This window comes from Chinchilla lanigera, unplaced genomic scaffold (assembly GCF_000276665.1).
Source record: "Chinchilla lanigera isolate Chin_1 unplaced genomic scaffold, ChiLan1.0 scaffold00132, whole genome shotgun sequence".
In the NCBI taxonomy this organism is placed as follows: Eukaryota; Metazoa; Chordata; class Mammalia; order Rodentia; family Chinchillidae; genus Chinchilla; species Chinchilla lanigera.
In genome coordinates, this window is record NW_004955533.1 from 3768024 (window position 1) to 3785397 (window position 17374).

Genomic DNA, 17374 nt, shown 5'->3' on the forward strand with positions numbered 1-17374 from the left:
CACTTTAATGAAGTGGATGTAAGGGACATACAGTGGAATTTTTATGAATTCAGTTCATTCCTGAGGGCTGGTTGTAACTCAAGTTGTTAATTGAAGGCTTAGGCTCCGCTACATGGCCTTCAGAGTCTCTCCTATACAGGCAGATATCAGTGTCCTTAGAGAGACATTGGTCCAGAATTTCTCCATTAATACCATAGAGGAAAGGATATTGTAATGTTCCTTCCAAAACTCTTTTAAGAGGTAAATCTATACCATCTGGAAGCACAGGCAGCTGGCATTTGGGTAATAAACTCAAGACTTTGGTTGTAAGTTGAAACTAAAATTCCAGTCATAATCCAAGTTGTTCATTTGTCAGGCTGGTTGTAACTTGAGTGTCCCCTGTTTGTAGAATATTCCATCCAACAGTGTCAGAACACATTATTTTCAAGAGAATATGGACCATTCTGTTGGATAGGTCATGCGTTAGGCCACAAAAACAAGCCTTAACAAATTTAAGTAGATTGAAATCATAACAGGTATCTTTTCTGGTTACAATGATATGACATGAGATATTCATAGTAACCCAAATATCAGAAAGTCCACATATATAGAAATTAAACAGTGTGCTTCTGAACAACTGGTGGATCAAAAAAAAAAAAATTAAAAAGGAAATTAAAATGTTATCTTGAGATAAAAATGGAAACACCAAAGTCATAGGGTTTAGGACAAACATTTCTAGAATGGAAACTTCATAGTAATAAATGCCTGCATCCAAAAGGAAGAAAGATCTCAAATAATTTAATGTTGCACCCACCAAAGGTACTAGAAAAATTAATTCTGAACTTAGTTGATGGATGGAAAAATATCAAAGCAGAAATAAGTGAAATGGAAAATAGAAAAAGAGTCAATGAATCCACAAAACTAAAAGTTGGGATTTTGCAAAGATTGTATCAGTGCAATTTCTGGGTGGCTGAAGCAAGAGAATTGCCAAGTTTGACCCTAGCCTGGGCACCATAGTTTTTAGTGAGACTATGTCTCAAAGAACTGGGAATGTGGTGTGGCTCAGTGTGAAGGTCCTGGATTCAATCCCAGTTTGGGAGGAGGAGATTTCCAGTGTTATTTTTTCACAGACAAGAAATAATTCTCAAATTTACATGAAATCACAGGCGCCATTGACTAGCCACAGCAGTCTTGAATTTAAAAAAAAACAGAGGTATTATACTACTTGATTGAAAATACACTACCAAAGCTATAATAATCAGACAAGTATAGCATAAGAACACACATAGATGCAGCATAATAAAGAAGCTAAAAATAAATCCACATACTTCCTATACACTTTTGCCAAAGGTGCTGAGAGCATGAGAGGGGAAAGGGCAATCTGTTCAGTAGCTGGTCTCAGGAAAATTGGGCACCCACATGGAGAAGATCGAGATTTGACCCTTCACTCGCACCCTGTACGGAACTCAACTCGAAATAGTTTCAAAATATAGATATGACATCTGAAACTGTAAAAGAACTAGAAGACACAAAGGAAAAACTTAATATTGCTCTTGGCAGTGAGGTGGTTTTTTTGTTTGTTTTGTTTTGTTTTGGGCCCTGTACCCGAACACATAGCAGAAGCAAAAATGGGCAAATGTGACTGCATCAAACTACAAAGCTGCACAAACCAAGGCTGTCATTCAACAGAGTGAAGGCACCCAAGGGAATGAAGGAAAGCATTTGCAAGCCACGTACCTGAGAGGAGGCTAATGTCTAAAATATATAAGGGATTGAAACAGCTCAGTGGTAGGAAAGTAACCCAGTTAAGAAATAGGCAAAATATCTGAATGGATGTTTCTTGAAAGTCATTCAGATGATTAATTGGTAAATTTTTAAAAATACTGACATCTCTGTAGTCATTTAGGAGTGAGATATGATCTCAGGTTGCTGAGATGTTTAATAGAATAAAATATCCATGTTGTTTTAACATCCGTGTTGCTGAGAATTAACATCCATGTTGCTGAGAATGTAGAGAAAGAACTTTTTGCACATAGTTTGTGAGAATGTAAATTAGTAGGGGGGATAATATTGGAGTTCCTCGAAATATTAAAAATAGAACTACTATGACAGCAACCTTACTGTTGGAAAACATTAAAATACAACTGCCATGATTTAGTCACCATGTCGACTGTATAGTTAAAGGATATCTACGTGCTCCTTTCCGTTGCAGTGTTAGTCACAACAAAATACAGTTAAACTAAGTATTCAGTGGATGTGTACATAAGGAAAATATATATATGCACAATGGAATACTATTTAGCCATAAAAGGATTAAATCCTCTTATTTCTAACAAGATGGATGGACAGGTTAATATGTGAAGTCAAGCCAGACACAGGAAAATAAATACTTCATGATACCACTTATATGTTGAATGTAAAATGTTGATATTCTAGAAGTAGGCAGAAGAGTATTGGTTATGAGGGTCTACAGAGATGGTGATCCAAGAATTTAAATTTTCAGTTAAAAGTTAGTAGGTATCTATTTTATGGCATGGTGGCTGCAGTTAATAACAATGTATGTTTTAGAAATTGCTAAGAAAGGAAATTGTAAGTATTCTCACCATTAAAATGCTATGTATGTGAAATATTTCTTATATTAAGTAGCTTAATCTAGCCATTTCACAATATGCGTATTTTAAAACATGTTATACAATTCTTGTCAATTAAAAAATAAGTTTGAAAAACGTCTCTTGATATGTCAAAAAGAGTGGTGTGAGTAAGAGTTAGCAGGATAGTTGAGATGATAACAATGAGAGGTTGAGTGTTTAGTATGCCTAAGATAGACAAAGGAGTGGTTAGTTGAATAAAGTGAAGGTAAAGATCTTTTAAATTAAAGGCAGATTATTTTGAAAGACTAGAGTATTAAAATAGATCATGCACGTAGACATTTTTAAAGTCTTACTGATGATGTCATGGGGCAGGAGGAGGTAAAATAGAGCCTTTAGCCTTTGGGTGTAATTTATCAGAACACCAAAGAAAGCCACGAGGCATTAAGGTACTTGCTTACTGTTTTGTTTGGGGCAGTGGTCACTGTTTTTAATGCAGGGAATTTAGAAAAATGATGGTAAACTTACAGGTTTTAGAATTCTTGACATCTTACGTAAAAGGGTTGCAGGATAAAGCAGTGTCTTTGGGAAAGAGCCAGGATTTAGTAAAATCAAAGAGATTGAAGAACTTTTATTTAACAAGGGACAACCTATGTTAACTGGGCTTCTAGAGAACTTGGTGGAGTGTTAGGAGAGGATAAGATATGGTTAAAGAGTGGCAAAGAACAGAGGAAACTTGAATGGGTAGTAAAAGCTAAGGATGGTGATATTGTGAGGCATGATAGGATATTTGTCACAAGATTGCATATGAATTTCTAGTGTTAAGTCTAGGTTGCATTAAGCAAACTCTTACTGTTTAACAGAACTTTGTTAAAGTAGGGTAACAGCAAGTTAGATTTTCTGTGATGTCTCAACAGAGCAAAGGTCGTAGCCATAAGTGCTTTGGGAATGCAGCTCTAAACCTTCATATCTGCCACCATTTCTTACGTTCCTGTATCTGTAGACCCCATAGTCAGGCAGCTCTTTAGTAAGGTGAGTGGATCCAGGATTGTTCTAACATAATACTGTAAGGCTTAATTTACTAAATAGATTATGAAATAGTCTTGGTTTTAAATAAAAATTAAGGAGGTTTTGTTAATGACAGCATTCCATGTTTATTAAAGCTTGATTTCTTTTGGTGCTTTAATACATATTTGCATTTGACCTACTGTGAGTGCCCTTTAAATATAATATCGATACCACTCGGAGTGTGTTTAAAATAGTAATTTATATAGAGTCTGTGCCTGTGTTTAAGGGATTCTTACTGTTTCCATTTCCTCAGATGCTGAAAAGCATAGCAAAAATTTTTTTACAGGTGGATACTCTTTGTAGTTTAGCTTAGAAATAGAACAAACAATAGAATAATGTAATATATGATCATTTTATTTGATCATATGTTTGTTTTGCCTGTATTTTATTTAAGTTTATAAATACTGCCTGGTAGTATTTTTGTATGTATTTAGACTCCTTAATTTTCTTATGATTTCACAGCAGTTTCTCAGTAACTTCAGATTTCTCATGTTTAGTGATTGCTCCCTACTCCTATCTCTAACATTAAGGCTATATTTTCAGGTATATTACTATAAATGGAGCAAGGGTAAATGTATCAAGTGATATATGGCTCATTAAAGCAAGATTGTTTAAATAAATCCTCAGTTTACTCTAAATGTTGGAATGCCCCAGACCAGTCCTAAGGCCATCTTTATCCTTTCTGTCCAGGTAAGAACTTTATTATCTGTATCCTTACAACTCTCATATTTCCATCTCCAACACTGACAGACCCTCTGAACTGTGGGTTTATGTATCCAACAGTTGGATGACTACTTCTCAGAGCTGACAAGTCCAAAACAAGCAAGTTAAGTAATCCGAAATAGAGATCTTGATTTTCATCCTCTCAGAACCACTTCTCTTACAATCTTGCCATCTCAATGAGTAGTAGCTTGAAAAATCTGGTTCACTCCACTTTCAAAATATCCATAATTCAACCAGTTTACCATTTCTGCCTCTGTTGCACAGATTAAGGCCATCATCTTTTGCCAAAAGAATGGAATTATTTCTTAATAGTCTTTGTCATGGTATTCTTCTGGTATAATAGCCAGAACAGTCTTTTTAGAGTTTAAGCTAAATTATGTTACCTGTGCTCAAAACCTTCAAAGCCTTCCTATCTCTCTTAAGGTAATACCTAGAAATCTATGTGGCTGTATATGAATTGGCTGTCTTTTACTTCAGATACCCGTTATATGTCTCTTGTTCATCTCTGTTTACACTGGTTTGGTGTTCTTAAGGCTTATACCTATTGCTTTTGTCCCTTGTCGATGGTACCCACATGATTTCCTTGTTCACTTATTTCAGAGCTCTTAAATAACGCCTTTTCAGATAGGCTTTCTCTGATCAACTTCATCAGAAAATAGTCATATTTTATCTTCTCTTACCTTTCTGTATTTTTCATCATACAATTTAATGTTATTTGACATCTTTCATATTGATTTCTTTGTCATTTTGCTGCTTTACCACTGGAATGTAAGCCTAGTGAGACATACAATAGCAGGTAGTCAGTAGATATTACATGAAAGAATGAAGATATGAACTTTGTACAAAATGTCTCTCCCTTTTTAACTATGTTGCAGAAATGTAGGGGGACATTTTTTAGCATCAGCTAATGTGTAAACATCACATACATTACACTACATAGGACATGAATAATGACAACATCTCAAATACTTGCCCCTTGGCAAGTCACTGTGTTGCATGCTGCACATGCGTTTCTCAGATTTGGTAAGAGAGCTAGTAAGTCTTTTCATCTTAGTTCTTCTTTTTTTTGGTACCGGGAATTGAACTCAGGACCTTGTGCTTGCCAGGCAGGTGCTTGTGCCTATATCCCCAGTCCTAAGCCTTTTCATTTTAGTAGACTATAGTGATGGAGCTTGGGTTGTACTTGAGTGTATTTTCATATAAATAAGCATTTATGGACCAACTAACATCTCCAAATACCTCTTTCAGAAGTAAAAGAAGTATCTTTAATCACTTAAGTGGTTCCTCTGTTTTCTAGATTTTCTGCTGTGGGTGCTGTCACTGTCATCTTCAGATTGAGTCTTTGTGAATCTATTCGTATACTTCTAGTATACCCAAGAAACTGAGGGATATTTTGAAATCTGTTTCCCTTTAAGGTGAAATAACTAACAAAAGGTACGGTTAACTAACACTGTTATCTGTCTAGATTGTGTTTGAGTAGTAATTGAACAATCTTTATTGAGGCTGTGCAATTTTTTAGGTTTAGAGGATACAGAATCAAGTTATTAGGTCATGCGCTGTTTAATAACTAGATAGTTGTAATAAGGTAAATAATGGAGTAAAGGAGGAGGTACAGGTTACTGTGGGAGCATAGAGGAAGGATACCTAATTATCTTGGAGATGATATCTAAGCCAAAACCTCCAGGATGATTGGGGATGATTAAGGATCATGTTCTAGGCAAGAATAACAACTTTTCTTAGAGTCAGACAAGAAGTCAGATCAAGTCCATTGAATTGCAGAAAGTTCAGTATTGATGGAGTGGAGAGTTAGATGATGGTAGGAGGTGTGAAAAATGTAGCCATGAGTAAAAAAAACGTGACCAAATTGAGAGAGACCTTGGCACAGTGTTAATGTGCTTGGTTTTCTGACAGACATGAGGAACCAAGGGCTTTCGTCACGGAAGTGACGTGAGTCCCAGTCCTGCCCACTTTCCTACCAGTATCGTGTCAACCTGTACCTTCTCTTTCAAATATGAGGAAACCTGCTTCTAATGGTGGGAAGGATGGAATGAGTGAGCTGCCTTTGTCTGGGTCTTCTCAAAAGGAAGAATGAGTAAAACCTACTTACCCTGTTAAGGTTTTCTAAGGAAAAGTTTTTGGAATTAGAATGAATTTTGAATTTTATTCATTTATATCATATTTTCCCCCAAAAAATGATTTCAGGGAATATTAGAGGAAGTAGTTTAAGCAGAAGAGGTCAATGAAAATTAGAGGGATGTTGTTCTTGCAAATTAATTGAAAGCAGAACTTTTTGATTCACAAGGTCCTTCATTTGTTCCTAAGTACTATGTCTCTCCTAGGGTAATTATGAGGATTAAAAGAATAAATCACTCCGGAAATGTTTGTTCTTCTTACGAATATCTCATACCAGAAAATTGTCTTTAGCTTTTCCTACTCATATACCTCCTATACACTTCTTTAAAATATTTCTGTGCCAGTTTCCTTCTATTCATTGTTAGAACTACATTCTTTGCCTGAAATTCTGCAGTAGCCATCCCCAAGTGAATTGCATGCTTCCAATTTTGCCTATTTTAGTCCCAGTTTAGACAGTAAAATACTGTAAAGAGAAATTCTGTGAATCATTTATGTGCTTAAAACTTGTTAGTGACTAATAAGTTGTTTTGTATATAGTGGTTTATGAATCTTGGGACATTTCTCATACAATGATTCTGTGCATTTTTATGAGGAGAAATGTTAACTTTTATGTTTCATTGCTGGCTAAAATCAGAATTCATCATATCTTGTGAAGTTTTGTGGGGTTGGCTGCTCCATGCCATTTTCATGTTGCACGTTTCATAAACACTTCCATAAGTTTCAGGCTGTTTAACTGCTTAGAATTGTTCTTTAGTGCCTTGTTCTCAGGCTCCTGTTTCTTCACTCACACATTTTTCTCCTGAAATAATCTTTCTGTGCTTTGTGTCTTCAGCTCCTAGTTATCTTTCATATTTCCTCTCTACTGAATTGCCTTTCTTTCTGTTGACATACCCTGGAGGCATTCTTACGATACCAAAATCATTTGGCTTTTTCGTTTAAACTTAAGTCCCTGGAGGAATCCCCTTACAAATCCTGAGAACTTGAAGTAAGGTACTAGATTCTGAAGTCTGCAGCAGAGTTTGATCTATACTGGAATACACAGTGACAGTCATTTGGTCATCAAACCTTGAAGGACAGTGATAACCTCCCAAACAGAAATTTGAAAGAAAAAATACCTGCTCCCTGGGGAACACAGATATTTCTAGGTTTGGCTGGGAAATTTCTGAAACAGCCAGAGAGAAGGAAGAAACCAAGAACTACTGTTGTAAAAGGTAAAAATCAGCAATTTCTAAAAAGTCTCCATTTCTCCATAAGGTCAGGTAAAATAAGTACTGTAGGCAGTGACTTGTCCAGAGTGGCCTTTGCATTCCCAGATACAGAAGCTGGGTTACGAGTTCAGGAAACACTGCACCCTTTCTTTTCCCATGCATTGTGTTCTTGTTATCTGCTGCTTTAGACTGTTTCTGCTTTTTTGTGTTTAGCTTTTTTTCCTCTTTGAAGTTTATGCCTTCTGATAGCCCCCTTTTTTCCTATTTTATTGTTGAGTGAGCTCATAATCACTTGTCAGTGAAAACTGGTACCTAAACTCATTCTGTTTATTAAGTCTTCTTCAGATTGCTGTCTGTGTTTATATGGTAAACTCCTTACTCCTGAGCACTTCCGTGTCCCAGCCATTTTATTTGTGATAACGTTCACTAGTGCTTCACGCTGCTTTCCACAGCTAATATGTCAAGTTGGTGTTTTACCCTTGAAACTGTAGTGAAAAACATGCCTGAGATTATAATCTTTGGGTGGTTTCTTATTTTCTTAAACTTGTCTCTTGTTTAACTTTTTCTTACCCACTGCTGCCATTTACTGTTAGTCCTCTGACGGTAATCATTTCCTGACATGTATTGTGTAGACACAAGGGACTGAAGAGTAACAGTATTTCATATGTTCTTCCTCTGGAGTACAGTAGACATTTAGTAATTAGCAGAAGACAGACTTTCTAAATTTATATATGCAAGGGATAAAGTATAAATGCCTTTTAAATAATTGTACTAACACCAGAATTCCATGTATGATTTTTAATATGCAGTACTGCAGTGTTAACTGTCAGCACATTGTTGTATGCAACAGATCTCTAGAACTTTTCATCTTGTAAAACAGTATCCTTGGAACAACTACCTCCTTTTTTCTCCTTCCTTCCATCCGTTCACAAATTGCATTGTGCTTTTTCTAAAATTTGAGGTACTTCATGCAAATGGAAGCATGAAGTATTTGTCTTTTTATGACTGGCTTACTTCCCATAGCACAATGTCCTCAAAGTTGATATATGTTATAGAATATTATAAGATTTCTTTTTTTTAGGGTTGAATTGCATTTCATTGTATTTATGTATCACATTTTCATTATCTAACCAATTATTGCTAGACATGTAGGTCACTTCCACTTCTTGTACTTGTCTACTATGAAAAATGCTGCAATAAACATAAGTGTACAGACATCTCTTTGAGATCCTGTTTCTTTTTTGGGAGGATATATATATCCAGGAAGATTACTGAGTCATATGCAAATTCTGCCTTTTAGATTTAATATTATTTTAGCATCTTTTGCTATAAAATAGCACAGGGTTTCATAGCCAAATAATACCTTCTCCCCTGTGCTTAAACTCCCAATTATTAGCATTTGCCCTCTGATACATACGGTAGAACTGATAAACCTACATTGACATACAGAATTTATCCAAAGTCTGTAGTTTACATTAGGGCTTTTTCTAGGTGTTGTACATTCATTTATTGAAGGACATCTTGCTTATAGCCACATTTTGACAGTTGGGAATAAAACTGCTATAAATATCCATGTGCTCATTTTTGTGTGTACATAATTACTCGGTTTTTTGTGTAAATACCAAGGAGTGTAATTCCTGGTCTTACTGAATTGTTTAGCTTTGTAAAGAAACAGCCAGAATGTCTTCAAAAGTAGCTGTACCAGTGTGCATTTTCAGCAGCAGTGAATGACAGTTCATGCTGCTTTACACATCCTCACCAGCATTTAGCATTATCAGTTTACGATTTTTGGCCATTCTGATAGGTATGTGGTGGTATCTCAGTGTTTTAATTTGCATTTCACTGCTGACATGTGAGTGGAGTATCTTTCATATGCTTGTATTTGTTAAAGTCTTCTATCTGTTGTCAAATCAGGTGATTTTTTTTTTTAATTGTGGGGTTTAAGAAAATTCTTTATATATTTTAGATTATATTCCTCTGTCATATGTGTCTTCCAAATACTTCTTTCCATCTGTTTCTAGTCTTTTCAGTATTTGAGAGTGTCATTGTACCTTTTGAGGAATAGAAGTTTTCAATTTTCATCGATAGTACTAAAAGATCACCATATCTAAAAGATCATCACCATATTCAAGATCCAAATTTTCTCCTGTGTCATAGATTTTTACAGTTTGGAATTTTGCATTAAATTCTGATTGATTTTGAGTTTATTTTTGTGACGAACATAAAGTCTGATTCTAGGCTTATTTTGTTGCATTTGAGTGTCCAGTTTCAACACCATTTGTTGAAGACTTCTTTTTTCTCTGCCTTTACAGATTTGTCAAATACCATTTGACTCCGTTTATGTAGATAAATTTAAATTGTCTTAGTGTTCTCTTCTGTTCCACTGATGTATTTATCATTTCACAGCACCATAGTTTTTTTTTTTTATTTTAAAGAGAATAAAAAGATAACAACAACATAGACAAAAGCAAGACAGCACAAAAACAATAAAAATGATACAGGGTTTCAAAACAAAATGATAGGAATTAACAGTGGTTGTTATATTACATATTTTGTTCAGTGAAGTTGCTCAGATTACCAGATGTAAGAATGCAAGATTGATCAAACCATTAAAGAGAATAAAAAGTAAAAAACGTTAAAAAACAATGCAGAGCTTCACTAAACAAGATGGTAGGAATTCACCAATGGTTGTTACATTGCATATGTTGTCTTTAAATTAGTTGTTCAGATTACTAGATACAAGCATGCAAAATTGGGCAAAAAACCAAAAATTTAAACATTAAGTGTTCCTTTCAGTAAACCAGCAGATATCAGCCGTGCAATTATCCCAGCTGTCCGTATACATATATATCCCTTCTTTCTTTTTCTCCTTTCCCTCATCCCTATGAAACTGTAGCAGATAGTTTCATAGCCAAATGCTACCTTCTCCCCAGTTGTTCCTTCCCTTTGAGCAGTTTCTTTCCTTTTCATAATATCAGTTGTACCTTTTGGATTTTATTTCCTCTTACTCTGGCTTTGTAGTAAGTCTTGAAATTGGGTAGTATCAGTGGTATTGGCTCTTCATCTGCTGAGTTGCCCATGTGGAATTTTGGAATAGCTGTTCATTTCTTTATATCCTTAATTTGTTTTATCAGATTAAAAAAAATTAGTTTTATCAGATTAAAAAAAAAATTTCCTCATGTAGGTCTTGTTAGATCTGCACTCAGGCATTTCATTTCTGGAGAATACTAACTTAAATGTTGTGGTTTAAATTGAGAATGACCCCCAAATTCTGAGGTGTTCAGGCTGGGCATCTAGGTGATTGGGGGATCATGAGGACACTATACTTGTTGCTGGATTTATTTACTAATGTGTTCAGTAGCTGAGTGTGTCGTTAGGACCTGGGGCAGGTAGAGGCTGCTCACTTGCGGGTGTGACTTGGAAGGGTCTTCCCCTGGCTCCTCCCTCTTCTCTCTGCTTCTTGGACTCTGTGGCCTGAACAGCTGTCCTCCCCTGCAGGTCCTTCCACCATTTTGTTTCTGCATTTGAATCTGTCAGTCAGGGGTGCACAATTCTGAAACTGCGGGCCAAAATAAACCTCTTCCTTGAAGTGGGGTGGGTGTTGGATATTATGTCTCTGATACAGCAAATGTGACTCAGACAAAGGTATTTTGCTTTCCAGTTCTATTTACTCACTACTGCGAAGGCAGCATTGACTTGTGTGTGTGAACTTTTTATCCTATAACTTTTCTATGATTACTAGCTCCCAGAGTTTTTATTCTTTGTATATTCTGTCATTTGATCTCCATAGGGCAGTTTGTTTCTATTTCCTTTCTATGTTTTACTGCATAATCTTCCAGTTTGGAGTGTTTCAGCAATATTGCAGTATGGAGTATTGAGAGGAGCTACTCTTACTTTGTTCTTTATCTTTTTGTTTTTGGCACTGGGAATCGAACTCATGACCTTGCACTTGCCAGGCAGGCACTGTGCCGCTGAGCTATATCCCCAGCCCTTTCTTCATCTTAATCAGAAAGTTTTACTTTTGCACTAAGTGTGATAGTAACTGTAAGCTTTTTTATAGGTAATCTCCATTAAGTTGAGAATATTCCCTCTTTTCCTAGCTTGCTAGTTGTTTTTTTTTTTTTTCCCTCTATGAATTGGTATTTGATTTTGTCAGGTGCTTTTCTGTTGATTGCTGTGACTGTGTTATTATTTTTCCCTTTAGCCTGTTGACATGATGGATTATATTTTAGATTTTTTATACTGAACTAGTCATTTAATCCTAGTTGGGATTAAATCTCACTCAGGGTTGCTTAGTACTTTTTGTGCATTAGTGTATTTGATGTGCTAGCATTTGGTTAGGGTTTTTGCATCTATATTCATGAGAGATGTTGGTCTATAGTTTTCCGGTAATTTTTTGGGTTGGGGCATTGAGACAGGATCTCCCTATGTAGTGCAAGCTAGCCTTGAACTCACTATGTAGCCCAGGCTGGCATTGAACTCGTGCCAATCCTCCTGCCTCAGCCTCCCAAGTGCTGGGATTACAGGCATACGCCACCACATCCAGCCCAGTTTTCTGGTAATATTCTTTCTAGATTTCAGTATTAGCGTAATGCTAGCCTCACAAGATGAGATAGGAACATCTTCTCTGCCTAAATCTGATGATGACTGCAGAAAATTGGCATGATTTTTTTCCTTAAATGTTTGGTAGAATTTACCAGTGAACTTATCTGAGCATGGTGCTTCTACTCTAGCTTCTACTGTAGCTTCTTTAGGAGATACATGCCTGTTAAGGTTCTCTACTTTATTTTTTGCAGGGCTGGACGTGAATTCAGGGCCTTGAAGTACTGAGCAAGTGTTCTGCCATTGAGTTACACCCCTATACCTTGTCTATTTCATCTTAAGTGTTTCAAAGAATTTGAGTTTTGAGGAATTGGTGCATTTTACCTAGATGTCAGATTTGTGGACCTAGAGTTATTTATAGTAATAGTAATTTGTGCACCTTCTCTCCCTCTTTTTTTTTTTTTTAGCCTGGCTTATGGGCTTACTGTTTTTATCAAGCTTTTCAGAGAACCAGCTTTTGTTTTCTTTGATTTTTCTCTTGATAACTTGTTTGTAATTCCATGAATTTCTTACTCTAGTTTTATTATTCTGCTTGCTTTGTCTTTAATATCTCATCTTTTTTCCTAAGGTGGTAGCTTAGATGATTGATTTCAGATCTTTTCTAATATATGCATCAGTCCTTTAAATTTCTCTCAAGCACTGGTTTACTGTATCCTGTAAATTTTGATAAGCTATATTTTCCCATTTCCACGAGCAAGAAAAGGGTCTAGTTTCACTCTTCTGCATGTGGACTTTCAGATTTCCCAGCACCATTTGTTGAACAGGCTGTGCTTTCTACATTGTGTGTTCTTGGCACTTCTGTGAAAAATGATTTGGTTGTAAATACATAGATTTCTTTCTGTTTTGTTCTGTAGATTGTTGTGTTGTTTTTTACAGTAGTAATACCGTGCTACTATGGCTTTGTCTTATGCTTTGAGACCAGGTATAATGATTCTTCCTGTTTTGTGCTTTTTACTCAGCTATGCTTTAGGTACACAGGGGTTATTGCGGTTTCATACAAATTTTAGGATAGATTTTCTTTTTCTGTGAATAGCATCAACATTTTGATAGGGATTAAGTTATAGATTGCACTGGGTACTTTGGACATTTTAGTGATCTTTTCTGATGTATGAACTTGGAATATCTCTCTGTTTTTATATGTTCACTTCAAATTCTCTTAGCAGTGTTTTATCCTTTACATTGTAGACTTTGCCTCCTGCTTTGTTTTTTTTATTTGAGATTGCCTTGAGTATTTGGAATTTTTGTGAATATGTATAAATTTTGGCATGCTCTTTTTTTGTAATTTGTAAGTAGTAGTGATATTTTGATAGTCTATAGAATCTGTAGACAGTTTGAGAATAACATGGATATTTTAACAATATTGATCTTCCAGTCCATGGGTTAACTTCCCATTTATTTGTGTCTTTTTTCCCCCAGTTCCTTTCATGATTATTTTCTTGTTTTCTGTGTAGAGATCTTTGTTTTCTACCTTATATTTATCCCTAAATATTCTGTTTTTACTTTTCTATAGTTATTTGAAATGGAATTGTTTCCTTAATTTTTTTGATAGATAGTTCATTAAGTGTATAGAAATAGTACTGATTTTTGTACGTTTATTTTGTATCTGAATGCTTTATAAGTTTTGATGTGTAGTGTTCCAGCTTTGCTATTATAAAATCATATTATCTACAAATAAGGACAGTTTAGCTTCCTTTCTTATTTGGGAACTATTTATTTTAGTTGATTGCTCTGGCCAAGACTCAGGAGAGGGGGAAAGGGGAAGGGAAGGGGAAATGAGAGGAGTAAAGATAAGCCTTGTATAGGAACCTAATCACCCTAATGAATGTAAACATAAAACATAACCTGTGCTAAGACAATATCAACAGATATGCAAAAGGTGATTGGGGAATCAGAGGAAGAGGGAGGAGGAAGGAAGAGGAAGGGGATTAAAAAAGAAAACAAGCTGTAATGTGTACATATAACCACTCCCAAGATGATTGTAATCTGCGTGAATTGCAAACATACGCTAATAAAAAAGTGATGAGAGTGGGTGTCCTTGTCTTGTTGCTGATCTTGAAAGAAAAGCATTTAGCATTTCACCATTGAGAATGTTAGTGGGTTTGTTGTATATAGTATTACTTTTATTGTCTTGGGATAAACTTGTTGCTTACATGATTTGATTTTTCCCTATGGATAGGTGCCAGGATGTTGTTAGGTACTAAGTATTGTTTTTGCTTCGGTGTTGACTCTCAGTACTGTTGCCTCTGCAGTCTCTTCATCTCTAATCCTCATCAGCAATTGTGGCTAGGCTGAGCATGTCTGTGATTGCAGTGGCATGGTGTGGTTTGGGTATGTGTGGAGATACTGCCTGGCTTGGTCTCTTGTTAGGCTTTGGCACATGGAGACATTGCTGCCCTGTCTGTTGTGAGACAAGCTGAAGTTAGGGGCAGGGTTACTGTTGGGTCAGACATGAGCATGTGGAGACACCGCAGTGTGTTAGCTTTTCCTCAGTGCAAGCCCACCAAGTCCCTGGAACATGTAGCAATGCATAGCTTTGGATGGTGGGGTCTTATAGCCTTCCAGCTGAGGTTGTGGTGCTGCTCCTGTTTGCTGGAATGACCATGAAGTCTCAAGAATGGATTGCTGTGTCACATACCTCCACTTCTCCCAAGCAGGACATACCAGTAGTGGGTCTGGTTGCAAGATGGGCAGTGGGGAGTGGACATTGTGGGCTCTTCAAACTGTTCAGGGCTGTGAGAGTCGCAGAAATCTCTTCATAAAGACTGCAGACATCTGCAGGTGGACGCCATTGTTGTCTCTTGATTACATTTTCCTATAAGGAGAAATCTTTCTCAACTTGGAGCCCACGTGGGAGGGGTAGACATTGCAGCTCAGGCAGGATGTCTCAGTCTCCTATGGTGCTGTCCAGGGTTTCATACTGCACAGAGGTATCGCCACTTTCTTGCTACCATTCCTTGTACTTCTTTCTTAGTCCCTCTATTAAAAATATAGTGTTGTCCCTTTTCATGGATGGGAGGGATAAGTAACAGGCCCTCTGTTGGTCTTGTTCATGTCATTCTATGGTGCCTTTCTTTGCTTACATGTTGTCTCAGTTCATTAGAGCCCCTAGCATATTAATCATAGTTGTTTTAAATTTCCATAATGTCTGCTGGTAATTCCAGCATGTCTGCCATGTTAGGTTCCGGTGCCTGCTCTGTGTCTTAAAACTTTTTTATTTTCTATTTTCTCTTATTATTGTTTCTTGGCAATTGGACATGATGTACTGGATAAAAGGAAGCACTATAAATGGGCCTGTAGTGATTGTGTGGTAAGGGCAAAGCTTTCTGTATTCATGTGATTAGGTCTCAATCTTTTATTGACGCTGTATATTTGGGTGAGGAATTTCATAAGTGGGTTCTCGGTCTCGTCTCACCCTCCCTGTCCCTTAGGGTGGAACCGCATGGATAGAGTGGCCTGTTTCCCTTGCAGTTAGGCTTTACCTTAACTGTAGTAGGCAGTGCTTTGGCTAATTAGTTTCTCCTGAGGTTTGACTTGGTTAAGAACGGAGTGCTTTGTCATTTTTCAAAATGGTTCTTTCTGATCCCTTGCCTGGGAGGTTTTGGAGATTTTACTCTATATTCTTGGAGGTAAAATTTACAGTAAGGTGGAGGCCCCCTTTGCATACTAGATAAAGTATCAGCTCGTCAGTTGCAGTTAAGGTTTTTCCACCTTCACGCTGGTTCCCTTGTTGGTCTTGCTTATGTTTTTTGTTTGTATGTTTTGTGCGGCTTTGCCTTTTGCTCAGGTGAAGTGATTCTGCTTTCCCTTGCCTGTTTCTCCCAGGTTTGCTGGCGGGCATTTGCTCTGTGACCTCATGTCATCTGTGGCTCTAAGGTTGTGAGCTTTTACACATTGCCAAGAGGGAGTGGTGACTTCGAGGCTTTTTACGTGTGGAACCAAAAATAATTGTACATTTAATTTTTGACAAACCTTTATATTGTTTTCCAGAGCATCATTTACATTACCATTAAAAGTGCATAAGGGGCATACTTTGTACACATCCTCACAAATACTTTCTATTTTTTGATTATTTGATGTTGGTCATTCTTATGACATAAAAGGATATGTCATTGTGGTTTGGTTTTCATTTCCCTGATAATTATTAACATTGAACATCTTTTCACATATCTGTTGGCCATTTGTATATATTCTTTGAAGAAGTGATTATTCTGGTTCTCCTTTGCTCATTTTTTTAAACTAGATCATTTGCAGATGTTGTTATTGTTGTTGTTGTAGTTCCTTATATATTCTGGGATTATGGGTATTATTAACCACTTAACATACAGATGATTTCTCTCATTTTTCAGGTTGCCATTTTACTTTGTTGTCTCCTTTGCTGTGCAGAAATTTTTAAGTTGTTTATTTGCTTGGGTTTCCTGTGCTTTTTACGTCATATTTTTAAAAAATTGTTGTCAAATAAAGACATAAAACTTTACCTGTATGTTTTTTCCTCTAGGAGTTTATAATCTGATTTTTCAGTTTAGTTTCATAATCCATTTAATTTTGTATGTGATAAAAGGTTTGGGTCCAACATTATCTTGCCTGTGTGTGTTTCTAGTTTTCGTAGTATAGTTTGTTGTAGGGCCTACCCTTGCTGTGTTTTCTAGCCTTACCACCTTTGTGTTGAAGATTATTTGCTAGTATTTGTAAGGGTATTTCTGTATCCTGTATTGTATTCACTGGTCTCTATGTCTGTTTTGTATTATTACCACCCTGTTTTGACTACGGTAACTCTGTTATGTGTCCTGAACTCAAGAAGTGTGGACTTTATTATTTATTTTTTAACAATTTTTTTTTTATGGTTCTTTAAGGTTTTATATACATTTTAGGATTCTTTTTCTATTTCTCAAAAATAATACTTGGGATGTTTTTGAGGACTGAACTTCATGTGTAAATTAAAAGTAGTAGTGCTGTCTTACAATATTAAATTGTTAGATTCATTTTTAATTTCTTTTAACATTCTTGTACAATTTTCTGGGTACCAGTGATTTACCTCTGGTTTATTCTTAAGTAGTTTACTCTTTGATTCTATTT

The 17374-nt window shown here is 36.2% G+C and overlaps 1 protein-coding gene across 7 annotated transcripts in view; it reads left to right on the plus strand.

The window, feature by feature from the left end:
• Positions 1-17374, plus strand: part of Ube3a (ubiquitin protein ligase E3A) — a 95206-nt gene that overhangs the window by 34876 nt on the left and 42956 nt on the right. For 2 of the 7 annotated variants that reach the window (XM_005410415.2, XM_005410416.2), the window contains one exon: positions 4179-4325. The exons of the other annotated variants lie outside the window; for them this stretch is intronic. In XM_005410415.2, coding sequence (XP_005410472.1) covers positions 4273-4325 — 53 coding nt within the window. In that variant the 5' untranslated portion in view covers positions 4179-4272. The remainder of the gene's footprint in view (positions 1-4178; positions 4326-17374) is intronic. 7 annotated transcript variants of the gene reach the window in all.